Source organism: Podarcis pityusensis (assembly GCF_964106645.2).
Source record: "Podarcis pityusensis genome assembly, chromosome: 16".
Lineage (NCBI taxonomy): Eukaryota > Metazoa > Chordata > Lepidosauria > Squamata > Lacertidae > Podarcis > Podarcis pityusensis.
The window spans coordinates 31,175,631-31,203,212 of NC_138041.1; the positions used below are offsets into that span (position 1 = coordinate 31,175,631).

Below are 27,582 nucleotides of genomic sequence, written 5' to 3' on the forward strand. Positions count from 1 at the left end.
CTTTTGGGTTTGGAAAAAAAGCCTGGTAAAATTATTCTGACTCTTTATCACCTGAGTTTAAAATACAGAATAGTTCCCAGGAAAGATCAAGAACCTAGGATTACAGTTTATAATAGTTTTAAGACGAGTTGCAATGTGAGGCAGTCAGGGATGAAAGATTGGTGTGCTGTAGAGCATCTGCTTTCATGTTGTAGCCCGGATTTTTGTTGTGGGGGCCAGAACCTCAGATTTCTATTGATTTACTGGAAGGTAGCTGCCTTGCTGCCTCACCTCCCAGCTACCCCCATGTCTGCTTTACCAGATAGGGCTGGGAATGTCCCCAGTCTGAAACCCTCTGCTAGTCAGTGTAGACAATACTGAACTAGATGGGTCTGATTTGATCTAAGGTAGCTTCCTGTATTCCTTGCTGAGAGAGCTACGTTTGACAGCTGGGCAGGACAATCCACCTGTCAATCGATGGCATCAGATGATTGACAGGTTATACAGCAGTCACAGGTTATACGAGCCACCATTTCTTCTTTAGTTGTACAAATAATACAGATATACCAAGATAGGCTGTTCCCAGGCTGTTGAATGTATGGAACACATTTTACCGCATTGTAATCTGTACAAACAGGTTTGACGGCATCTAATCAATCCAATACTCACGGGACAACCTGCAACTGCGGACTTATTTCATGTCAAGGATAAGTTTGATACTATTACACTAGTTGTAGCAAAATTCCTCTCAGAGGCAGTAAAAATCTGAAACTAGTATGTACAGGCTCCTCTGTTAGCTAGTGAGGCTGATTTTACAGCTTAATAACTGTTGATATTTTTTATTGCCTGTTTATCGTCTTCCAAAGCAGCTACTCTATTCCCAACTTAAGAATGGAAAGTGAAATACTAGTGGACAACAAAAGAGGTTTAAGATGCTCTCAAGGAAAATATGGTATAAGCACCAATAACTGGGAAACACTGGCCTGCGAGCACTCCAGTTGGAGAACAGCCTTTACCAAAGATGTCATGGACTTTGAAGAGGCACGAACTCAGGGCAAAAAGGAGAAACGAGCTATGAGTAAGGAATGTTTGGCAAACCATGATCAACTCCTGCCCAGAAACCTATGTCCCAACTGTGGAAGGATCCAGAATTGGCCTCCACAGTCACTTATGGACTCACTGTTAAGACCGTGCTCATGGAAGACAATCTTACTCGGTTACGAGTGATCACCAAAGAAGAAGGTATACCAAACTGTTGTAAACGTGTCCTTTCTCTGCAAACCCCTCACAAGCTTTACGTAATTTGTTCGTCAGTTTTTCCACCAAAGCTAACTGCCATACTTTCTTACGTCACAAGCAAGTAGTAGGTCCTCTGGATGGAGAAGATGGAGAAATGTTCTTGGGTGACATTGAGAAGGCAGAACTACTCAACAACTACTTTGCCTCTGTCTTTACCCAAAAGGAAAGCAGTGCAGAAATGCTCTTGGGCAGGCACCCCCAAACTCAGCCCTCCAGCTGTTTTGGGACTACAATTCTCATCATCCCTGACCACTGGTCCTGTTAGCTAGGGATGGTGGGAATTGTAGTCCCAAAACAGCTGAAGGGCCAACTTTGGGGGTGCCTGCTCTTGGGTGACATTGAGAAGGCAGAACTACTCAACACCTACTTTGCCTGTCTTCATCAAAAAGGAAAACAGTATGAACACAGAATAAATGTTGCAATTGCAGAACTGCAGCCGTAGATAGGAAAAGAGGTGGTTAGGGAAAGACCTAGGTACTTTAAATGAATTCAAATATCCAGGGCCTGATGAGCTGCACCCAATGGTACTAAAGGAGCTTGCAGATGTGATCTTTGTTTATTATATTTGAGCATTCTTGGAAAACAGGTAAGATCCCTGCAGTTGGAGGCAGGCAAATGGAAGACTGATACCAGGAAAGGTCCTAGGAACAGATTCAATGGTCCGCCTGTGAGCACTTAGAAAAGGATGCTGCGATGACTAAGACCCAGCATGGGTTTCTCCAAAAATGAGTCATGTCTGCCAAATCTTATTTCTTTATGTGGTAAAATTGCAGGCTTTGTGGAATGTAGGTATAGTGTATACTGATTTCACTAAGGCTTTTCAAGGGATGGCTGTGGGATGCATTCTGGATTACAGGGGGTTGGACTAAATCAAGTAACCCCAAACTTGGCCCTCCAGCTGTTTTGGGACTACAACTCCCATCATCCCTAGCTAACAGGACCAGTGGTCAGGGATGATGGGAATTGTAGTCCCAAAACAGTTTGGGGGGTGCCTGGACTAGATGATCCCTGGGGAATCCCTTCCAACTCTAGGATTCTGTCCAGAAAGCTCCGTCGCATCCACCATCTTTTCCCGCCTGCCTCATGGAAGCCTCTTTGGCTCCTCCCTCACACCTCACTCGACCGAGCCGTTTCGACGGTGTTGTTTTTAAAACCTAACCGCCTTTCGCCTCCTTGCTCCCGCCCCTCCTCCCTTCTCGCGCCTGTTGTTTCTTACGCCGACGGCCGCCGCGCGCAAAAAGCCGGCATTCAGCCAATGGGCAGAAAAGGCGGGAGCCAGAACGCGTCCAGCCCTCGACGGCGATTGGCTGGGAGAGGACCCAGCCAAAAAAAAAGAAAAAGAAAAAGCCTCGAGAGGAGGGGAGGGAGAGAACGTTTAAAGATGGCGGCCGTGGCAACGAGAAGGCGGTTTCCCTGAGAGGGGGCGGGAGGGAAGGGAAATAAAAGAAGCTCCCGCGACGGAGGAGGAGAAGAAAAAAAAAAGATAACGACGCCGGCGCGGCCCCTTCGTCCTACCCCGGCTGGTTTCTCCCCCCTCACTTTGGCTTTGGAGGTGGGGCGAGGAGAAAGCACAAACGCGAGCCCTCGAGCGAGGAGCGGCAGGGACTACTCCGGGCATGGCCCAGGTGGGTGCCGGGCCTGTGGGCTCCGGCAGGGCGCGGCGAGGAGAGAACGGGGCCTTGGCGCGGCCTGGCCGCCTCAGCTCCGCCGTCCTTGGACGGTAGCGGCACGCGTGCGAGAGAGCCCATTCCCGGGCCTAGGCCCTGCGCAGCCACTGGGGGGGGGGGGAGCGGTCTTGTGTGTAGGGAGCGGGTGGTGGAGATGCGGAATGATAACGGGGAATCATCCCTGCGGAGCCCCCGGGCCTTCTTTTTATTCGGCTTGGGCCTCGCGGTTCCCGGAGGAGGCTGAAGCTCCGTGGTTGGTGGCGGAACCTTGTTGATGCGGCTGAGGCGAATTACTTTTTCTCTCTCACCCGCCTTTAAACAAAAAAAAAAAAAAAAAAACCCACGTTGAATGGAATTATATGGAAGTGGATGCGAAATGGGTTTTTTTGGGGGGTGGCGGGGAGGGAAACCTTAGTAAGACCAGCGCGTGCTACCCCCGATCCCTCAAGATTTGGGTTTTTTTATTTAATAAATAAATATATTGGATAGCAGGGCGGGATACAAAAGTGAGGCCGAAGATGGCTATACTATTACTTACCACCGTCGTGAAATTATGGGACGGATACACCCAGTCTTCTAAGAACAGTTGTTTATGGTAGTAGTTTGGGGACTGTAGTGTACTGGCTTGATGACTTGTTGTGCAGGTAGGAGGTAAGAGGTTTAATTTCTTCGGGCTTTTTTAAAAGCACCAAAAAGAATGCCCTGGTCTTGTGGCCTTTGAAAAACTTGCAGGTGCTTTCCTTGGTTAGAGCCAGTTTGGTCTTCAAAGAAAGTGATCAAGGAGGGTTTATTATGCCTTTGATAAGTCGAGATTGATTGAGGAAAGCTTTTGCCACACCATAGAGAACAAAAAGCAGTGCCATAATCTATTTGCTTTATTTATTTATTTATGTAATGCATATATTCTACTTTCTAAAATTTATCAAGACAACAATATTAAGAGGAAAGATTAGGAGATATAGCAGTGTTTATCATGGCCCAAGACAGTCTCATTTTTTAAAAAAAAATTGTTTAACAGACTAACACTGCTACCACCCTAGAATCAGGTTTCGTTGTGTTTTTGAAACTTATCTCTAGTAGCTGGACTGAGAAAGATCCTTGTAAGATCCTGAAGAATGGTTGCTCTGACTTTGTATGAAGCAGTTTCCTGTTTCTTCAAAGACTGCAGTCCATAGTTTCCTCTAGTCCAGCATCCTGCTTCCAGTTTGATCATCCTCTCTCCCACCCACCCCACATTCATTATTCTATCATTTGTTACCTACTGGATTTTGAAGAAGGGTCAGCCTTCTCTTAAAGGATGGTGGTGAGGAGCTTGTTCTTAGCCCTTTTTTTGCTACATTTTGAAAGGATTTGTGTCTTATTCTGTAACACTAGACAGCCCCTACACAGAAAACAGTGTGTGGTGGTTGTGACCTAGCCCCCACCTTATGTTTGCACCCTGCATGGTCTATACAGAACATCTTACGTAATCTTACGTGCTGTTGTGTTTGGAAGGGAAGAAATTGTTTAACTCAGGCTTGTTTAATTCCAGTAGGGTTACCTGCTTTCATGCCCCCAATAAATAAAAGGAAGGGGGGAAACTTTAATCAACTTGATTTTGGTTTGTTGGACTTTTGAAAGTATGGTAGCAGGACCAATTCTTTGTTTTTATTAAGTGCACCATCCTAGAACAAGTGTTGCCACATGTTAACCATTGTTAAAACTTGGCTTAGCATTTAAATGACAGTGTTTATTTAGGTGAGGTGTGGCTCAGCATCACATAAGTGATTCTGCAGTTTCTGCATCATAGTGTGTGTGTTCTACTGGGCAGAGATTTATTTATTTGTTTTATACAGCACCTAGCACACTGATGCCTCATAACTGGATAGTAATTGAAAATAATAAACATGGTATATAGTGTTTTATGGGTGTTCAAAGCTCTGATTTCTACAACAGCTTTGCATGGTAGGCTGGTATTAGGGTCATGTTTCATGTTGGGGAGGGGGGAAGCGTGGCTGCCTAAGGTTACATGGCTCAACTTGGCTGAGAACCACTCTGGGCTGGGAAAACCTGTCACCTCTGAATCCCAAAGGAGTTTGGAGTATGTATCAGCCAATTAGTTGCTTAGTTTCTCCATTGCAAAACATACATGCCAAAGTCACTTAGTGGAGCATGTTCTTGCAAATGGGAGGCCAGTAGGCACAGAAAATACATTTGGCTTAGCTGCTTTAGTATATAATATAGAACTTTGATTTTTATAAGCTATTTTTGTACATTCAGGGATTGCCTGAGTGGATACTGGAAAACTCATTGGGAATATCCATGTGACAGCTGAGAGAGGCTTGAAGTTGTTTGGTCTCTTCTTTTGCTACTAAAGGAATTATGAAGTCTAGGGACTTTCTCTTTCAGACATAGTTATGGGGTGATGACAGCTTGCCTGGGTCTGTGAACCAGTTGTATTTTGTAATTTTCTGGTATCACTTTCACACTATGAACTTTAGTGGATTTTCAGGAACTTAATTAAATATTGGAGATAAGTACAAAAACATACTAATTTGAAATTGTTTTGTTGGTCTTTCGACCGCAATAAAGTTTTAATGATAACATACTAAGCTACAAAATCTGTTACTACTCTATGCTGTTTGCTTTGTCAGAGTTTGAATAGTGGGTCTGTCTGCAGTTTTTGGTAATTTTCTCTGTCTTTGGTCAATAATAATCCGGTCATTAATTTCAGCATTCTAACATAAACACATTCCAGTCAGTTAGACCAGAGTTTTCCAACCTTTTTGAGACCACGGCTCCCTTGACCAACTACACTCTTTCTGCGGCACCCCTGTGGGGCTCAGGAGCCTAGTTATGTCACCTCTTGCCTCTCACCCTCCCTTGTGGAGTATTCCCTCAGCCTCCTTTCCCCTCTCCTTGGGAGTCCTTTGGGCAGCTGCTGCTGTCCTCCCTGGTCTCTGAACTGCCCCCCCCCACCCCAAAGAGAGGTGCCTCCAAGTGAAACCATTCGACTGTGGAGCTTATAGCCAGGGCTGCTGCAATAAACAGCTGTGCAAGCCTTTGGGAGGCAAAGATGCAGGAGGGCATCAGAGGAGGAAGGGAAGAGGAACAGAGGTAGTGTTGCCTGTGGTACCCCTGACCATCATTCAAGGCACCCCAGGGTACTATGGCACACTGGTTGAAACCCACTTACACTATGATTGTGAGCCTAAAATCAGAGGGACTTGTTTCTGAATAGGTAAATGGTACTTGCATGTTAACCTGGTGTATTTGGACTCAGCTATACAGCTGCAAATAAAACGTTTTAAGTGTGTTGTAAAGTGCATTATACAATTGTGACACTAGATGGCGATGGTGAACTATGGCAAATGCAATATATTCAATATATTTTTCAAACTTTTTTAAAAAGCATTTTAACAGGGTTATTTATATGAGTCTAGATTCCTCCCCAGATAATACATTTTTGACAGATACTTCTGTACAGTCGTACCTTGGATCCCGAATGCCTTGCAAGTCAAATGTTTTGGCTCCCGAACGCCGCAAACCCGGAAGTGAGTGTTCCGGTGTGTGAATGTTATTTGGAATCTGAATGCCTGGTGCTGCTTCCGCGGTTTCCAAACATTTTAGAAGTCAAACGGACTTCTGAAACGGATTTCGTTCGACTTCTGATGTACGACTGTATTTTGTAATTTCGGCACTGTATATGTTTGCTGCAGGAAACATTGCTGGTACAATCATAACGTGTACTTTGCCTGTATCGTATGTGTACCCTAGAAGAATGGAATGATAGAACTGTAGAATTAGAAAGTACCCCAAGGGTAATCTAGTCCAATCCCCCACAATGCAGGAATCTCAGCTAAAGCATCCATGACAAATTGCCACCCAACCTCTGCTTTAAAGCCTTCTCTGAAGGAGGGTCCACAGCCTCCTAAAGGAGTCTGTTCTACTGTTGAACAGCTCTTACTGTCAGAAAGTTCTTCCTGATGTTTAGAAGAAAACAAGTTTAGTATTCATGGAAACAGTCATTGTGTTATAACCATCTACCACTCATTTATGGAATTGTGACATCTGCACATCAAAACAGCATTGCTCCTTTTAAGTTTATGTAAGCTGGGTCTTCCTTCCATTTTATACAAACCAGTAGGTTCTCCTATTCTCACTTTTTAAAGAAGAAATAGAAGTATTCTTTCAGACTTCCATCCATCTGCATTTATGTACTCTTCCTCCTCTCAGATAAACTTAATGTGGAAAGTTAAACTCTTGCACCCCCCCCCCTTTTCCCCTGCAAATCTATTAATTCATGGAAGGAGCAATGGGGAGAGGGAGTTGTGTTGAAATTGCATCTCCTATGTAGTGTGTTGGGGGTGTGAATGTTTGAAAGTACTGTGTATGGTAGGGCTGGATGATACCAGTTTTTTGCCATTGCAATATATCACCTGCTAAACATTGTGATATATCACAATGTTTGAAATAAGGATGAAACTATGCAGAGGCATTGGCTAGCTTCACGGTTTTTCCCATATTTCTGCATAGCGTGCCCGCACACTCCTTATGATTGGTGATATAGTGCCAGGTCAAAAATTATGAAACTGATAGCACAATATGGACATCAAACCAGTTCTGGACAGTATATTGATATATCACCCAGCCTTAGTGCATGGAAGTATTTAGTTTTCTTTGAAGTTTGAATTGAGCTGATCCAAACAGCTGGGTTTTGTGGGATGTGGGAGTAATTCCTTTATTCCCTGCTGGTAGGATTTTTTTGGGGGGTTATATAGAGGGACTTGGAGAAATCAATTAGCAACAGGTAAGAATTTCCCATCTTATCTCTCCATGGTCACTGCAGTGAAAATAAGTACCGTACTTTTCTGTGTATAAGACTAGGGTTTTTTGCTCAAAAATAATGTTAAAGGGGGGGGGGCTCGTGCATTGTGGGGCTGGGTGATTGGTTGAGTCCCCCAAAATAGGGGGTGTCTTATACACGGGGGGTGTTATACACAGAAAAATATGGTATATATGTCTTTAAAATATAATGTACTTGAAAACCTTTGATTTTAATGTAGGTTTTTAAAATGGGCAGTAAAAGGGTGGTTTGCTGTAAAAAATATTTTGGGAGAGGCTCTTCAGGATTAATATCTCCTGTCTTGTGGGGAGGGCACATAGAGAGAATTGTGTTTTCTGAATTTCACCCTACGAGTGCAAGAGAAGACCACAGTGCAATAAGAATTTTATTCACAGGTTTAATTACTACCAGCTGTGCAAATTGCTCTCTCACACAAACTATTTTATATATTTATATATAATATTAAATAGAGGTATATTAGATAGGGATATAGAGATATATATGAAGCCCAGATTAAAAGTGTGTATGTGCAGCTAAAATAACATATCATTTATAGGTAATCTCATTTAGGATTTTATTAAGGAAGCAGTCCCTAAAATATGCCAACCTCAGATATGTTATTTATGGTGGTCTTAAGCTTCTCTAAAGATATCCAGTGAGTGCCTGTCTCAGCTGATTTGAACCCTGCATCATCTTCCTTTTAGCCTGCACTTGTCATTATCTAGTCTTGCAGCACAGATGTATGCATTTGTTGTGTCAAAATGTGTGAGAAAAATAACATGCAGATTGCTACACAGAAGTGATGTTCATGTATGAGAACCATCTTGTGTAAAGTCATTCTTAAGATTCTGTGACTGCTCATATTGGTGTAACTGTGTGTACATCACTGGAATCATTCCAGTATCCTTGTAGTTCTCCTTTATGTTGTCTCTGGATTTCAGATTTTGTTAATTAAGATAAAGACAATAAACCTAATAATAATAATACTCTAATATTTATGAGGTATTACTGTCTTACTAGAATTAGCATTTAATTAATAATAGGTAGTCAAATGTTTCATATGAAAGGAGCTTGCTTTTTTAAAAACTTGGAATAAAAATAAAACTGTATTTTCTGTGTGCCAATATTAGCTTTCAATAGCATGTGAGCAGTAACTGTGTTGTAGTCTGTTCAGCAGTTCGTTGACTTAAAGAAGAATAGGTACTTTTGCATAGCCCCATTTTAATGCTTCAACTGCTTGTTCAAGTCCACCTGCTTGTTCAGTCACCATAAGCATTATTTTTTAGATTAAACTGCTGTTTGTGTTGCTGTTTAGCATGTAGTTAAAACATGTCATTCTGAATTTTGTGTAGCAGAATTGTCCTTTAGAATTACAGTGGTGCCTCGCAAGACGAAATTAATTCGTTCCGCGAGTTTTTTCGTCTAGCGAATTTTTCGTCTTGCGAAGCACGGTGTCGGAAAAGTTTTGGAAAAGCTTCAAAAATCACCAAAAAACTCAAAAAAGGCTACCACACTGTGTTCTATGAGTTGCTCCTCGAAGTCAAGTCGCAACTGCATTAACGGTGTTAAGAAAAAGGAAACAAACTTGCAAGACGTTTTTGTCTTGCGAAGCAAGCCCATAGGGAAATTTGTCTTGCGAAGCAGCTCAAAAACCGCAAAACCCTTTCGTCTAGCGAGTTTTTCGTCTTGCGAAGCATTCGTCTTGCAGGGCACCACTGTAGAGAGCAATAGAAAGAAAGCTTCTCTGATTATTCTTTTTTTTCTCTTTGTAGGTTGAAAGAAGAAAAGGACACCTGCATGCGGCCAGTGAAGATGCTCTTTACTTCGACATCAGCTATTTAAGCTGAATGCATTGTGATTTCCAGTAATTGAGACAGTGGTTCTGAAAGCTGTCTACATTAATGAAAAGAACAATGTAGTCAGCTTAATTGAATCATCAGTGTTGCATATTGAATAGAGCATGACAAATCCGATCTTGATGGACTTCTTCATATTAGGAGTATAGATCAATATACCTTTTATTTAAAGCCTTGTTTTTTGTAAGTTTTAATTATGGAGAATTATGAAAATGCACCTCCCCTTCCAAAAGAGCCAGCAACAGAAGCGAATGTGGAGAACCATTCTTGTCCCCCACCACTGCCGCCTAATGAACAGCCTCCACCACCTCCCCTGCAAACGTCCAGTGACGCAGAGGTAATGGACGTTGGCTCTGGTGGTGATGGACAGTCAGATACCCCTGCTGGGGACGCACACACTGTCGGCAGAATACAACTTCTCACAAAGGGATCGTCATGCTACAAAAGTCGTCTTATCGTAGATCCTAATAGTGACCAAAGCCCAAGAACTGCTCGTCATGCGCCGTCAGTTAGAAAGTTCACCCCTGATCTTAAGTTGCTTAAAGATGTAAAGATTAGTGTTAGCTTTACAGAGAGCTGCAAAAGTAAAGACAGAAAAGTTCTGTACACTGGAGCTGAGCATGGTTATGAAGCAGATACAGATTTAGGTATTAATAATGTTAATGGGGGTATGCATGCTTGTCCTCTGGGTGGGGGTAGTAATGGTCAAGCTACACGAGTAGCTGGTGAAAATGATGACAAAAAGGAGGATGAAAATGATGTAGATCAGGAAAAGCGAGTTGAGTATGCAGTTCTGGATGATTTAGAAGATTTTACAGAAAATTTGATGGAAATAGATGAAGAAGGAGGGTTTACGTCTAAAGCAATCGTTCAGAGAGACAAAGTGGATGAAGAAACCTTAAGCTATTCTTACGAGGTAAGTAAATTCTGTTTCTAAAAGGTCTCTGTACCAAGTAATATTCAGCTTATAACAAATGCTTAAATTTAGGAGTGGTGTTAAGAGCTGCTTAACTGTATGAAATATACATTTAGACAGTACTGAGAATGGATATGTTGTGATTTTTTTTTTGTTTCAGTATGAAGGCTGTGAGATTTGTTATTCTAGAGAATGCTAAGAAAGCGTCAAGTTATTAATAATTTACTTAAAACATGACACTTTAATTCTTAGTTGGCTTATGATGGGGATGGGATTTTGTGGATCCCTGTACAAATCATTCTTGCTTTGACTTCAGTATTGTCTGAGGAGGAGAATAGGTATAGGGGCATGGTATATCACAATGTGTTTTTCAGGATGAATTTGATAATGATGTGGATGCTTTGCTGGAAGAAGGCCTTTCTGTTCCTAAGAAAAGGAGAATTGATGAGAAATATGCAGGGGAGAGTGACCATCAATCTGATGGAGAGACAACTGTGCAGCCAATGATGACCAAAATAAAAACAGTTCTTAAAAGTAAGCTATTTACATTATGTATAACTATAGATATGTTTACTATGTACTCTTTTTTGCAGTAATATTTCTGAGGTAATGGTCTGAACATACCCACTATATATTAGTTATATTAGTCCAAAAGCAGTCCATCGGCCAGGTCTTGTGGCCTCCTTGATATCAGCCTTCTTTTTTCTTTCTGAAGCAGGTAGCAAAACCAGGAAGTTCCTGGTTGGCCACCATAGATGATAAGAAATACTGAGTTGTAGGCTCCTCTGGGCCAGCCCAATACATTTTGGCACCTGAGGCAAACCACAAAATGCCCCCCCCCCCACCAGGGAAGAAGGGGTGTGAAGAGCTACGTCAGGAATAAGGGGAGAATAAGGATCTGTATCGGGAGCAAGGGTGGAAGGAAACTAGTAGCAGCACCTATTTGCCCAGTGGCTACTGTAGCTGCTGAGGAGGTAACAGATCTGGCTTCCAAAGAGTGTACTACAGCTGTCACTGCCATTGGTGCAGTGGCAGCAGTGGGCAATGCATTCCTTGGGGGTTGGATCTACTGCCCCTGTGGATCCTGCCCCCTGAGGCAGTCACTTCATCTTGCCTCATGGGTGGGCTGGCCCCGAGGCTCACACAGGCTGCGTAACCCAGGTAGATTGGGATCTCTGGATGATCAGCAGTAGATTGGCAAGGGTTTCTGACATCACACACTCTTAAATCTAAGTGTGCGTCTTTTGGATCTAGCTCTTCTTTGATCTTGAGGCTCTGTTAAAATCCAAAGTAGATCCCGCAAGCCTTAAGTCTGCTCTACCCTGTCATAGACATTTATTGTATATTAGTGTTGTGGAATCCTAAAGGAGAATATTTTAGATAGATGTTGAATGTGAGGTTTGTGAAGGTAAACTCTGAATACCTTCATTAGAAATCTTCGAGGGGTACTAGACTTGTGGAGAATATGCAGTTTTTATTCTCGGTAGGACCAGTATCTCCGAGGAAAAATAACATCTCATTAAAATGCCACACATAGGTTTTGCAGGCTGGTGGTACTTGGCAGCCCAATTCATTGCATGTATACTTGGAAATAAGTCTTGCTTTGTTCAGTGGTAGTTTCTGTCAAATAAGTGTTCTCAGGATTGCAGCCTAAATCAAGCTGGTTGTGATGTGGAAAAGAGTATTAAATATTTTGCCTTTTGCTTGATTTTTTTAAAAAAATGCACATGGCTTCTCTTGAAGTTAATAAATTACAATAAAGATGGAATGTTTTCAGTCCTTTCTGATGCCACAAAAAGGGGGCAAGTGCATATTCCTAGGGATTTGCATTCCCTGCTCTTTTTCTGATGAAAAAGGAGAGGTACAAAAAGAGGCCTGCAATAAATATATTGAACAGCGGTCAGTATTTGTAAGAAATCAATCTTTCAGTGTGATAGCACCCACTGCCATTCTTTAGGGAAGTCTACCCATGTTTAAATCTGGCTTTCAGTTCATCATCAATTTTAATTATTTTTTGGAAGGTTTTAAGTCAGCTTTCCAAATTGTGTGACAACATGTTAGTGTGTCGGCTGCAGTGTGTAGGTGTGTTACGTGAATGCTCCCTGTGCTGCTGAGGGGTTAGTTTAACCTCCAGTTTGCTAGTAAATCTGAATTACTTGTCATGAAATGATGCATGTCTAAAAAATGTGTCACCAACACGAAAAGTTGGGAAAACTCTGCTTTAAGTAGTTGTTTTGCTGTTTTTTACTGATAATTTAATCATTTTGTTCTTTTTGTAAACAGCTTGTAAGGGTTTTGAAAAGTTGATATGGTGCAGCAAACAAGTTGCAGCTTGAATAATACTGAGGATGAGAGAGAGAGAAAAAAAACAATATATTCATATTTACTTCCATTTTGTTTTCATGTGCAACTTGCTGTTCAAAATACTGTTTCACCCTGGAAAGCAAATTGCTAACTTTGTGTACAGGTTGGAAGTAAATGCAATCTGACCACTTCAAAATATTACCGGGACGTATGGGGCATCGATTGAATGTCATTGTGGGCCTTCAAAAACAGGGAGCCCCTTCACAGCCTTGCTATTAACTAGGGGTTGGGAGAGGTGGCAGCAGCTTTTACTCTCCTCTTGGTTGATCATTTACACTGATATATTTCTTTGATATATAACTTCAGACTACTTGTGTATCCTTCCAACCACTTTTGTTGTGATAAGACATCTTGTGCATTGAGCAGTTTCTCCTTTTTTCTGAAGGTCGTGGCCGTCCACCTACAGAGCCCTTGCCTGATGGATGGATCATGACATTCCATAACTCTGGCATTCCTGTATATCTGCACCGAGAATCCAGAGTTGTCACCTGGTCCAGACCTTACTTCTTAGGAACAGGAAGCATAAGGGTATGGAACAGACTTCAATAAATTTGGTCATTTAGAGAAATTAGATTTTGAATATATCTGTAGCCTTTTGTTGTGATTATTGTATTGTTGACAAAATGTCACTGAATATAGTTGCCTAAAGACCTACTTTGGTTTTACTTGCTGGTTCAGTTTATGTTTCTTAAAATGCGCTGTGTTTCTAAGAATTAGCTTCCACAGTAGCTTGGGAAACCAAGTTAAATATGAAGGTATCTGAATAATATGTAGATTGTATGGGGAAATATTGCCTCTTTTAATGCCATTTGTATAAATATATTTTAGAATTTTACTAGGCTGTATCTAAGTCATAATTGGAAACATACAGCAAATTCAACAATGTTATAAAATTTTGTATTTTCACAATCATATCATGCTGTTGCTTCATTATCTTCATTTATTAAACTGGGCATTTTATAGGAGCAATGCAGTTCCAGTGGATTGCACTTACGTTCACATGGTACTCTGGTAATAACTGAATAACTGCATTAACAAATAAAATAATAAATTCAGCATGACTTTGCATAGCTCCAAAGTGCAATTCCCTTTTGTTCACATGCATACAACTTCCATTCAGATGTTGAAAGAAATAAATGGTTGACATGCTGTGGCTGGCTATATAAAGCATAAAATAGCTTTTCGACAACATCGTCAATTTTCTTGAAAATGCTCACCTAGCAAATCTCTACAAAGTTCTCAGGATCTTCAGGCTTTGCTGGTGTATGGTAGGGGAGGCATATAGCAAACTTTGAACCCTACTGGAAGATGTTAGATCTGGGTTTTTAGATTTGTTCTCATAATTTTAACTTTAAAATTTTATATTTGCAGAAACATGATCCCCCGTTGAGTAGCATTCCATGTTTGCATTATAAGAAAATGAAGGAAAATGAGGAAAGGGAACAAAGTAATGACATCACCCCAAATGGGGAAGTATCGCCTATAAAACTCATGGATAAGTCTTTAGAATTTGACTGCCAAACAGAGGAGCCGGACTCCACTGCTGCTGATTCTGGGACTTTAGATGAGAAAGACCCACCCGGGGGAGATGCAGCACAAGGAGCCTTAGGTCAAGTTAAGGCCAAGGTTGAGGTGTGCAAAGATGAATCAGTAGGTAAGTGTCAAAAATGTTGATTTCTTGAGTGATAAAAATCTAACTCAAGCATGTAGGCTTCCTTGTGGATACAATGGCACTTGGCTTACAGATGTAGAACTTGCGAACGCAGAGGGCTGCAAGCCTAGGAGATTTCTATACTAAACCCATTGTTGTTGTTGTTGTTGTTTAGTCGTGTCCGACTCTTCGTGACCCCCTGGACCAGAGCACGCCAGGCACTCCTGTCTTCCACTGCCTCCCGCAGTTTGGTCAAACTCATGCTGGTAGCTTTGAGAACACTGTCCAACCATCTCGTCCTCTGTCGTCCCCTTCTCCTTGTGCCCTCCATCTTTCCCAACATCAGGGTCTTTTCCAGGGAGTCTTTTCTTCTCATGAGGTGGCCAAAGTATTGGAGCCTCAGCTTCAGGATCTGGCCTTCCAGTGAGCACTCAGGGCTGATTTCCTGAAGAATGGATGCATTTGATCTTCTTGCAGTCCATGGGACTCTCAAGAGTCTCCTCCACCACCATAATTCAAAAGCATCCATTCTTCAGCGATCAGCCTTCTTTATGGTCCATCTCTCACTTCCATACATCACTACTGGGAATACCATGGCTTTAACTATACGGACCTTTGTTGGCAAGGTGATGTCTCTGCTTTTTAAGATGCTGTCTAGGTTTGCCATCGCCTTTCTCCCAAGGAGCAGGCGTCTTTTAATTTCGTGACTGCTGTTACCATCTGCAGTAATCATGGAGCCCAAGAAAGTAAAATCTCTCACTGCCTCCATTTCTTCCCCTTCTATTTGCCAGAAGGTGATGGGACCAGTGGCCATGATCTTAGTTTTTTTGATGTTGAGCTTCAGACCATATTTTGCGCTCTCTTTCACCCTCAATAAAAGGTTCTTTAATTCCTCCTCATTTTCTGCCATCAAGGTTGTGTCATCTGCATATCTGAGGTTGTTGATATTTCTTCCAGCAATCTTAATTCCGGCTTGGGATTCATCCAGCCCAGCCTTTCACATGATGAATTCTGCATATAAGTTAAATAAGCAGGGAGACAATATACAGCCTTGCCGTACTCCTTTCCCAATTTTGAACCAATCAGTTGTTCCATATCCAGTTCTAACTGTAGCTTCTTGTCCCACATAGAGATTTCTCAGGAGACAGATGAGGTGATCAGGCACTCCCATTTCTTTAAGAACTTGCCATAGTTTGCTGTGGTCGACACAGTCAAAGGCTTTTGCATAGTCAATGAAGCAGAAGTAGATGTCTTTCTGGAACTCTCTAGCTTTCTCCATAACCCAGCGCATGTTTGCAATTTGGTCTCTGGTTCCTCTGCCCCTTCGAAATCCAGCTTGCAGTACAGTAAATGCTAATTCGGTATTCCATTTCTCCTTCAATTTGTAATGAAATGCTGCTGCTTGTGTGTTTTAAATACAATTCCATTGTATTTAGTTGTAGTTATAAGCATTTAGTTGGTTTGTTGTATGCTGCAGCCCTTTTTCAGTTCTCCGATGGAAGCACATGTTAAAATAATTTGGATGTGCAGTAAAACTAATGTATAAATCTTTACTTCAAATATTCCATCATCATGCATAGTGAAATGCTAGAATTGTAGCATAGCTGGGACGTGCCAGCCATCAAAACTAGGGATTGCTAACCTTTTGAGGCCTTTGGGCACACTTGCAAACTGGGGACATTTGAGTGGGCACGCTTTCACACAGCAGCAGAATGCTTCTTTTGAGCCTAACCATTTTGTCACTGTCTTTGTAATGTAAAAGTGGTAGTTTTAATTGACCATGGGGATTGAATATTTTTCCTAGATCTTGAAGATTTTAGACACTATCTTGAAAAGCGTTTTGATTTTGAACAAGTAACTGTAAAGAAATTCAGAACCTGGGCAGAGAGACGACAGTTCAATCGTGAGATGAAGAGGAAACAAGCAGAATCTGAGCGACCCATTTTACCAGCCAATCAAAAACTTATTACTTTGTCTGTGCAAGATGCACCCACAAAAAAAGGTAAGCCGTTTTATGTATGTTAACTTTTTTCATTAGACGAGTGCTTAGTTTTTGTCTGAGTTGGATTAGTACTGGAAGTAACAAAATGCATGTGTAAAAATGATCCTAGCTTCCCTGCAAAACAGGATGTTTGCAATCACCCGGTTCCTCTTTAAATTTGAAAATTTGGGTTTGCATACCCCAAAATGGTCAGGGCACCAGGTTCTAATAGGGCTCAATTGATGATTTCCCTGCCTTTCATAAAACTGACTTTCTTGCCAAAAAACTTTTTTTGAATGCTTATAGAAGTCTTGTCTTGATTTCAAGCTATGACAGTATTAAAGCTGCTTGTCTTCATTACAGATAATTGCTTTTGGATATGGTAATGTTTTGTTTTAGAAGGACTTGGGACATAATACTTTCCTTGTTTGATTGTGCAGCGACCAATTTGTTGTAAGACCATGTGAGGAGAGGTACAGAAGTAGTGAAGCCATGCTATCTGACTTACACTTTATGGAAGCTTTCCCAAGTACTTCTGTAGCTTGAACCTAATTCTGTACTTGGCAAGTGTAGAATGGTCTACCTGAAATACTTTGCTTTGTGGAGCAGGAAGTGATGGAAACTGAATGGGAAGGGCCAGAGCTCTATTGCAGAACATCTGCTTTGTATGCATAAGGTCTCTGGTTCAATCTTGAGCATCTCCAGGAAGGGGTGGTAGAGGCATGTCTGAAACCTTGTCAAGCTGCTATCAGTGTAGACCAGTGTTTCCCAACCATGGGTTTCCAGATCACAGTTCCCATCATCCCTGACCACTGGTCTTGCTAGCTAGGGATGTTGGGACCTGTAGTCCAAAAACAACTGGAGACCCAAGTTTGGGAAATGCTGGTATAGACAGTACTGAGCTCTGACTTTATAAACAGCTTCCTATAAGCAGATCATTGAACGTGAAATAGAATATGTCCAGTTATTGTCATTGGGATTGGTCATTGGAGATATTCTATATATCTTCTCCAAAATGAACACTCTGAAATTAAGGAGCGAGTGCACACATACCCAGCCAATGACTCTGCATGTGATAGACATGTGTCTCCTTTTCCCCCTCACACATAAAGTATTGTGTAATGTGGGTGTTTCAGTTATAGAGGCATGTCCAAGTGATTCTTGCACTTTGAGAAATGTTACGTTGGGGAGGAGTAGAAGAGGGTATGTACCTGCCCCTCTTTCAGGCAAACTAAGTAGTATGTGAACTTGTCTAAGCTGAATTAGAATACTGATTTTACTTTTTGCTTTATGATCAGGAGCTCCTAATCTATATGTTATGCTGTTGGTAGTAAAATCCTTAAAGGCATTTGTAAAATGTTTTTCTTAATAGAGTTTGTTATTAATCCCAATGGGAAGTCTGAAGTTTGCATCCTTCATGAATATATGCAACGAGTCCTAAAGGTTCGACCTGTTTACAATTTCTTTGAATGTGGTAAGTCTTTACTATAGTATTTTTTTGTAGGACAACAGTTACTTGCAGTGTCTGGGCTGTACATGATCTAAGCTTGAGCCAAGTATTCCAGGAAAATAAACAGCATAGGCATTGACAGGATGCGCACTGCATCTAGAATAACGTAAATTAAGAAGTGTCCCTTGTTGGTTTTGAAGGAAAAACTGACTCATTGTAATGTGCAGATTCCTAGTTTTGTTCATTCAAAATGTCAGTCACCAACAAATGGAAATCAAAGTCTTAAGATAGCAGGTCATTGACCAGCTAATGTGGAATTCGAGAACTACTAAATTAAGCGTTGCATATTGATAGCACTTGTACAACCTTTTTAGATTACATCTTAGAACTTTAACATAGCATCTGAGGACTGTGTTAGCATTTCAAAAACTTCTTTTTTAGTAGTTATGTCACAAACAGATGACATAAGGAAATTGTCGTTTTTATTCTGTAAACCTGTGATGAAAGCAGCCTGTTTGCATTATTTGGTCAAAATCACTTTTGTTTATCTTACACAAAGAGAATTGGTAGTTCTCAGACATCCTAAATCATGCAGGTTTAGGATTTGTTTAGAATATGGTGGCTTCCCATTTTCTCTCCTTTTTAAAGAGAACCCAAGTGAGCCTTTTGGAGCCTCGGTTATTATTGATGGAGTGACTTATGGGGCAGGTACAGCAAGCAGCAAGAAACTTGCGAAGAATAAAGCTGGTAATGTAAACATATTTAAATATCATGTATTGAATGTGTGCTTGATAGCCAGTACCAATAAGGTTGCAATCCAAAGAGTGTATGCATTTCAGCTCTACTGTCGCAAAATGGGCTTTACTGCGTAATAAATACATGCAGGTTTAGGGTGTATGTACCTTTTAATACAGGGTTAGCTAACCTTTTCAGTCATCCAGGGGCTGCATGTTGTAATGGGCATGTAAGTGGGCATGATTAGTTTTGTTTTTTAAAAAATGCAGTCGGGAAGGGGGACCAAAAAAGCTTTGGGCTTCATACATCACAGTGGGGAGCCAGTTTTTAAAAAAAAATTAAAATTACTATTTAAAAAAAATGACAGGTTGGAGAGGATATGCGAGTCATGGGTTAGCAATCCCTTCGTTAATGGATAATATTGAGTACAACGTTCTTGAACGGTTTAAGAAACAATTATAGTACTAGTTCTACAATGTATGGATTAAATAGATTTAGAAGAACTCCTTTAACCTTTTAAACAGGTGAAGCAAAGGATGGTGGCTCATGAGGAAAGATGCAGCCTTGGGGCTGCAGTACAGTATTACTTCTCATATTTTTAAGTTGGTGGGATTCAAGCAGTCTCTAACAATGAGCAGGACTGCAGTCTTGGAGCCCTGATGTAATGTATGGAGAGTTCATAGCCTCGGAGTTTGGTGGATTGAGCCTGTGGTATTTAATATTGATTCTGTAAATGCTGTATAAACACATCCTGTGCTTATCACACAAGTTGATTGTAAAATAGAAGTCTTTTTTCTACTGTAAAAACAGTTGGAAATTTTTGTTTTTGGTTCATCGACATTTGTCAGAAATGTAATTTTGTGCAATACGCGATTATGGCAAGACCCTAACCCTTTCATTATCTTCCATAGCCCGAGCTACACTGGAAATCCTCATTCCTGATTTTGTTAAACAGACCTCTGAGGAAAAGCCCAAAGATAGTGAGGAACTAGAGGTATGGACTTTACAATGCAATCCTGGGCATCTTAACACGGAAGTAAATCCCATTGAATTCAGTGGGAATTGCTTCCCAGTGTGTGTAGGATTGCAACTTTAATGGAATGTGATACATTATTGTTGTTTTTTGTGGTGGTGTATTTTTATCTTGAGGGACGCCGGTGGTGCTGTGGTCTAAACCACTGAGCCTAGGGCTTGCCGATCGGAAGGTCGGCGATTTGAATCCCCGCAACGGGGTGAGCTCCTGTTGCTCGGTCCCAGCTCCTGCCAACCTAGCAGTTCGAAAGCACGCCAGTGCAAGTAGATAAATATGTACCGCTGCGGCGGGAAGGTAAACGGCGTTTCCGTGCGCTGCTCTGGTTCGCCAGAGGCGGCTTAGTCATGCTGGCCACATGACCCGGACAAACTGTCTGCGGACAAACATCGGCTCCCTTGGCCAGTAAAGAGAGATGAGCGCCGCATCCCCAGAGTCGTTCACAACTGGACTTAACTGTCAGGGGTCCTTTACCTTTACCTTTTTATTTTTAGCTTAACCCACACAATAGCATTTTGCAGTTGTTTTAATAATTAGTTGCATTATCTTACATTGTAGACTGTATGAAAGTGCTTTGAGGATAAAGTTTCAAAAAGTTTTACACTGACACTTTTGAAATAGTGGATTATATCCAAGTGCTCATCATTTAAGAGTAGACCTATTGAAATCAAGTTACTCAAAGTTTATTTAAATGAGTATGACTTAGTTGGAAATATCCCAGTTTCACTAGTAGTCAAATATTTTTTTAAACTGGTGATTAACATTTTCCAACACATAAGTTCATAGATTCATGAGTATAGCTGTTCAGACATGCTAAAATCAGATTGCAATCCTATACACACCTGAGGGCAAGTTCAATTGATTTCAGTAAGGGCTTAACTTTGGAGTAGACATACATAGGATAGCAATATCATATGATAACCTATTTCCAGTGTCTTAAAATGTAACAGTATGAGTCTGCTGTTGAATTGTCATGGTTTGGAATATTTACAACCAGTCCAATAAAATTATTTCTAAATAAAGCTTAGAATTTGCTTTAAATATAATATTTAAATCACACTGAATACGTTTTATTGAATTTTTGCTCCAGTCGTTCTTTGCTCTTCAGAAGAGTTAAGATGTTTGTGCAGCATATAATATTAATACAACATTTTTAGTCTTATTAAATGTAAGCCAGATATAAATGCTAAATCAGATCTACATCAACCTTAGGACAGTGGGAAATGTTCAGACTGAAAGTCTTCCAGAAATACTCAACAATGAACCTAGATATTTTCCTGGACTATCTAGAATAGGGGAGAAAGTGGGTAATATGAAATTTCATTGAACTTGTCAAAATTTTGAAGCTGAAATGATCTGCTTAATAAGCTGAAATAGGAGTGAGTCTTGCACATCACTGCTTATTTCCTTCTTTCTTAGCAAATTGCAGTTATGCATGGAAGTCTTCAGTTGAACATTTACCAGTTCCGATTAAATGGGAATCTACAGTTACCAATTTTAGAACAAGGCTGAATCTTAGCAGCTTTTTGGAGCTAGTTTATGAGCTGATGTTTTCCAAATCTGGTAGCAATAGTTTTCTGGTTCAGATGAAATGGGAGATTATGGTTAATTGAAGAGTTCCTGGCTTATTGTGCTGGGCTGAGGCAGCAGGTTGACAGAAGACGGGCATTTTCTTGGCTTATTCATCTGAGATAAGATTGTCTGACTGCTGTCTGTGACTTGTAATAAACTGATTATGACAGTCATTTCCCCCTCTTTCCAAATATTACTATCTTTTAAGGCTAGGCTTATATGTATTTAGGGTTTTTTCCAGCCTTTACTCATAGTCTTCCAAAACTGTATTAATCTTTGTTTTAGGCTTCCTTAAAATGGAGTATGTGGCCAGCATAATTATCTTGCTAACTAAAGTGAAGCCAAAGCAAAATAAACTAGTGGTATTCTTATATAGTGAAACATTTATTTCCCAATGAATTCATTTAAGGCTGCACAAAATGGCAATAAATAATAAATTTTGATGGCACAATGCTATGCAGAGTGTTCTGCTTAGTACTGCAGCTCCATCCTTCAGGCATAAACCTTAAAGTCAAGGCTCAGAATTCCTTTTTGCCATTTAAGTAATGATGATCTACCGATTTTGTTGCAGTATTTTAACCATATCAGTATTGAGGACTCACGGGTATACGAACTGACCAGTAAAGCTGGACTATTGTCTCCATATCAAATCCTTCATGAGTGCCTTAAAAGGTAAGGCTGGGTACTGCTAATGTGTTCAGTAGAATTACGGATATCCCAGTGTACATTCAAATCTCCTGAGCAGTTGTGAGGGGGGGGGTGCTTTTTACTAATTAAAATTATGTTCATATGTTCTTCTGTTTTTTGTTAATGTTACAATGGCACAAACAATTCATGCTTGAATTCATGCTTACAGACAGTCCCCTAACCTGTGACAGCTATTCATCAACAGTAGTGGGACCATGGAACCATCTGATGGGAAACATGAGCCTAGAAGTCAGCACAAACTCTCATGCCAACTATACGTTTGCTATACTTTTCAGTAATAGTGCTCACAAAGCAGATGTAAAGTTTGACTCTGAACCAAACAGTTTAGCTTGCCCTCTCAAATGCAGGCATGTTAAATTATTTGTTTTGGCGTGATACTTCCAAATTACACACTTTAGACACATTAATTAAAATGGAAGAGCATTCAGCATGTTAATTCCCCCAGTGAAATCTTGAGAAATGCAAATGTGCTTAACTTTGGCAATATTTTTGTGGGGTTTTTTTTAAGATGTTAAAGAAACATTCATTTTTGACCGGTTGTTTGTTTTGCACAAAAGCAATATTCAATATTAGGAGCATGTGTAGAATGTTGGGTAGAAAACAGGATTTGTTGGTTAGATAGAAATAAAAATAATTTTTCAAATTATTGAAAAAAAATTGTTTAGTTTAGTTTAATGTGTTTAGTTTTGAGTTTAGGGTGTGTTTTGTATTGTCTATATATTGTATTGTATTTTTTTTTCTTTTTGCTTTTCTCTTTTGTTTTTTCCCCTGTTTTTTCTTTCTTGTTCTTTTTCTCTTTTTGTAATCTATAAAAGTAATAAATATTATTTTTTTTAAAAAGAAATAAAAATAATTTTTCATTAGCCAGATCTCTTACTTTTGAAACTTAGTTAGCCACATGTGGTATAAGTAGAGATTGTGGTTTGGTATGCTAACACCATTTCATCTCTGTAAGAAACCATGGAATGGGTGACACATCCATCAAGTTTGAAGTGATTCCTGGTAAAAATCAGAAGAGTGAATATGTCATGACATGTGGGAAGCACACCGTGCGTGGCTGGTGTAAGTATGATGGCTGGTTTGAAAGCCTTTGAGATGAATATTCCTCTTCATTCTCTGCTTGATTGTGTAGCATTTGTTTCTAATTTTCCTGATCTTTGTGCTTTACCTGTGTTCTTGTATACACCAGTCTCATGGCCTTGACACCACTGTTACTTAAGATAGGAATTTAGATCTAGATATTAAGTATTTAGGAACCACACCTGGGAATTTCATGGCATAGTGAGACTGAAATGCTCTTCCTGAGATACGGGACTTGTATATTGGAAATACACAAATATTAGGAATAGAAAACGCATCTTGTTGTGAAATGTTGCCAGGATTAGATGACATTTCCATACACACACCCCTTTTTAAGGGGTTGGTATTTTTTATCTTCCTGGGTTGGATCAGTTTAAATCAGCTTGGAGGGCTAATGGTGGTCCCCTATGGGCCAGAAGCATGACTCTTGCTATTGAGTCATGCCTTCAATGTAGTGGGCCAAGTTCTATAGAACTTGTTCCCATTAAGCACAGTCCCTATTAGGTTTCAAATGCCAGGTTAAAATGGTTTTATTTCAGGAGATCTTTGCACTATGAATGCAGTTCTAATGTTTCTATTTCTGATTTTTTAAATTCAATTTCATTCTGACTGAGCTGCTTTGAGATATATAACGGAAAAGTATAACTTTCTTAAATAGAGAGATAAATAATTACACTTAGGTTCTGTGGAAATTGGTATGAAAAGTCATGTCTTGGGTTGCAGTTATTTAAATGGGAGCTGATTGCAGCTTAGTGTGGACCTAATCTTGACTTTCCATAATGATTATGAACCAATTACTACAAAGGGTTTAAAAAAGCTCTGATGTGGACCTGTTTTTCCTCCCAAAACTTTGTTTCGTGGCGATTATGCAGGCAAAAACAAGAGAGTTGGGAAACAGTTGGCATCTCAGAAAATCCTTCAGCTGCTTCATCCGCATGTGAAAAACTGGGGGTCCTTATTGCGCATGTATGGGAGAGAGAGCAGTAAGATGGTTAAGCAGGTAAGCTATGTATGCTTTGCTCTGTAAACTTTCTGAATCGTTTTTTGTCTTCTTATTAAAGCTATGCAATACTTAAATTCAATTCCTCATAATGATGCTGTTTAAATGCCGTGGTTGCAAACTCCTTAACATTGAGACTGCTGTGTTGCAAAGACGCTGATGTGATCCATAAGTTGAGTTTATGCAGCAAAAACCCATGAGGGAGTGCAAATGCTTACACTGAGCAATAATCTGGGACCACATGCATACACCAACCCAGAAAGTGTTCCTCACATGAGCGGCTGCAACAGTTAGTGTCCTGACATTCTTAAAGTTTTAGGCACAGTTTGGCAGGCTGAATAGATCAGGAGGAAGAGCCCTTACAGCATTACCTGTGTGTAAGAGAACTGGTGCAACTTGAGGGATACCCTACTTCCATCATGTTGCCATTTATTTATGAAAATATTTTCATTCTACAAAATGAAAGTACAAAATCTCCAGCGTGGTTTCTTCTCCTATATTTATCTATTTACTTAATATATAAGCAAACCACCACAAGGTGGCTTACAATAAAACAGCTAAAACCACAAAACAATTGTGAAATAATATAATTAACAATAGATAAAAGCATATACAGGGGCTGGGGGGGGGATCAGCAATAAGTGTGCCAGAATAAAAAGTCTTCAAAGAATTAGAGGTTACAAGAAAGGGGGCCCAAGTGAAGTTACCAGGGGAGGGAATTCCACAACACTGGGGCCATCATTGCAAAAACCCTGTCCCTAGCACTCGCCAATTTGCTCAGCCTTAGTAGTAAACATATATTATAAAAATAACCTTCCTCTTGAAGATGAAAATGGGAGCTCTTTCTTTAGTCTTTCTGATACTTTGTGATACAGGAGACGTCTGATAAAAGTGTGATAGAGCTTCAGCAGTATGCCAAAAAGAACAAGCCAAATCTGCACATTCTTAACAAGTTACAGGAAGAAATGAAGAAGTTGGCACAAGAAAGGGTAAGTGCATGATTACTAATTTTAAAATTTGTTCAATTCTGAGAACATGCATGAAAGCTGTGTTTATATTTCTTGACAGTTTGACTTCATGCGCATTGCAGAAATTTAAAGTTAAATTTTGAAAGAACTAGTTTTTATTCTGTGATGCTTTTTCAGTTAACAAATTCCTTACTGTTCAAACAAAGGTCACTATGGTTATCTAGGATGCAAACACTTTGAAATATCTCCTGTGTTGTGACTGTTTATAATCTTGCTGTGATGGCTTCTTCTTCTTCATGACTGGTCTTTGTTCTTGCATGAAAATGGGGCTGTCACAGGGGGTTGGCATGTCAGTTTTCCCTTATGGCCCATCAGTATAAACAACTTGCTTAGACTATTGCTCTTTCTTTTTCTAATCTTTGTAATTCAGTTCTCTGTTAGCAAGTATTCTGTAGGCATAGGTTGATTGCTGTTAAGCACTAAAAGAAAATCTTCCCCCACCAAATCAGAGGTTAAGTGTGAAAGGGGAGTTGCCACATTTTCATCTGTGATCAATTTCAGATTCCCTTTGCAAAAGGGAACATAGAGACTTGCACTAAAAAGTAGCCTTTGTGTCCTGCATTTTCACAATATAGATGCTAATCTCTTCCTTCTAGTAATTAGGGTGCCATGGGGCTAAAAGTAGAAAATTCTGGTTTTTGATCTGTTGAAATGTTTTCAAAATGTTGACACCATCTATGTGTACAAGTTTGTTTGTAATTATGGTTGGCTTCTTATATCTTTAAGGAGGAAACTCGAAAGAAACCCAAGATGACAATTGTCGAATCTGCTCAACCTGGCAGTGAGCCTCTGTGTACTGTTGATGTGTGATCAGAAAGAATAATTGGGGAGCAATAAAACATGTGAAGAAAGCTAGTCCCCCCCACCCAATTTAATTAATGATTGGTTTGCTTCAGAATGCAAAATAATGTAACAATCCAAGCTGCTTCAAATATGCATTATTCTTTTGCATAATCAGGGCAATAGTACTGAACTTTTGAGGGGTTTTTTTTAAAAACCTCTGAGATATACATTTATACAAGACAGCAAAAATCTGTGTGGGTCAATGTATAGAAGTGGGCAGAAAAGCATGTTCACACAGGATAAGCTGAAGTAAGCACTCCCCCACCCCTTTTGAAACTATTATGCTGTCTTTGAATGGATATGTTTAAGGATTAATCCAGAATGTCTATGTAAAGAGTGGAGTGAATGTATAATATAGGAATACAGCTGTACACACTCTCATATGAACATGCTGACAACTGTTTTCTCAAAAAGAGCTTTGTTGCATTTCAGCACAAAATAATATGCACTGATAAGACACTTTTGACAACTACATTGAAGAAAAGTGGAAAGCAATGTTCCTTAATGCCATTAAGATTAGGCCAGTGCTGCTTGTTTTTGAATTTTGGCAGGCATAATATTTTTAATATCCTGGTACAGTGGTCTTTAGACAGTAAGAATGGCACCTGCAGTGTTGAGCACCAGTGTGTCTCTGTTTTCAAAATTGCTGGCTATATTTACTTAAAATGTTAAAAAAAAAAGAAGATAGGGAGACATAGGAAAAACCATAATAGTTTACATAAAAGACAACTGGAAAGGAGTATATAGCTTCTAATTATTTTTACCATAATTAATTACAGGTGATTGGGAGTGGATGACTAAGCACCAGTGCTCTGCAGCCTGTTCTTATTCTGGTCTTGAGAGAGTCCTCCACAGTTAATTAGAATGAACTAAGAGTGAGCAGGGATGGTGCTCAGTAATTTGCATTTCCTTCTATTTTTAAGACCCCACTTGAAAACAGTTTGAAAATATACTGACAGTTCTAACAATTAAAATGGAGATTTAATTGCATCTCCCTTTATGGTATATATATTTTTATTTAATGCAGCTAGATCTAATTGATACTTCAATCTCATGCACCCTATTACCTTTAAACAAACGTGAAAAACCCTTTCCTTTGTGGATTGACTAATGGCAGTCATGAAAATCACTGGAAGCATTCTTCACTGGAAGAGTTTTAACATTTTCAAAAAAAGTTGTCACTGGCTTTGTTTTATTAAATGTTTAGCATTTGCAGAGTAGTTTCTGCATGGAAACTATTAGAATGTAAATTGGGGTACATCAGAGGACTTTAATAAGATCTTCTGCATAAGTTGTATTGAGTTGAAATAAAGAATATGAATATGCAAGTTGTTGTCTTTATATAGTTTCTTAAGCTGTCAATATCCACTACAAGATACTGAATAGCTAACACATGGCCCTAAAAAACAACAACAGTGTGGTCCAGAAATACTTCTACACTTAAGATTTACACTCCAGAAACACTACAGTTCAGGCCCTTTGCTAAGGTATCTCCTAGTAATGTGTATGTTACAGTGGATATCTGTTAAGTTATACTCATTTTTAGATGTCTGCTGCAACAGTCACAAGAAAATAATGCAGCAGGAGACAATTAAATG

General features: G+C 39.9%; 1 protein-coding gene across 1 annotated transcript; it reads left to right on the forward strand.

The window, feature by feature from the left end:
• The first annotated feature begins 2,729 nt into the window (after positions 1–2,729).
• DGCR8 (DGCR8 microprocessor complex subunit) lies at positions 2,730–27,312 on the forward strand. Its single transcript, XM_080985143.1, has 14 exons — positions 2,730–2,903; positions 9,543–10,542; positions 10,917–11,076; positions 13,292–13,434; positions 14,278–14,560; positions 16,362–16,559; positions 17,911–18,012; positions 18,637–18,735; positions 19,635–19,717; positions 21,897–21,997; positions 22,989–23,095; positions 23,986–24,113; positions 24,989–25,102; positions 25,868–27,312. Exons 2-14 carry the CDS (start codon positions 9,823–9,825, stop codon positions 25,949–25,951), a joined length of 2,322 nt encoding a protein of 773 aa, XP_080841269.1. The 5' UTR covers positions 2,730–2,903; positions 9,543–9,822; the 3' UTR covers positions 25,952–27,312.
• Positions 27,313–27,582: the final 270 nt, after the last annotated feature.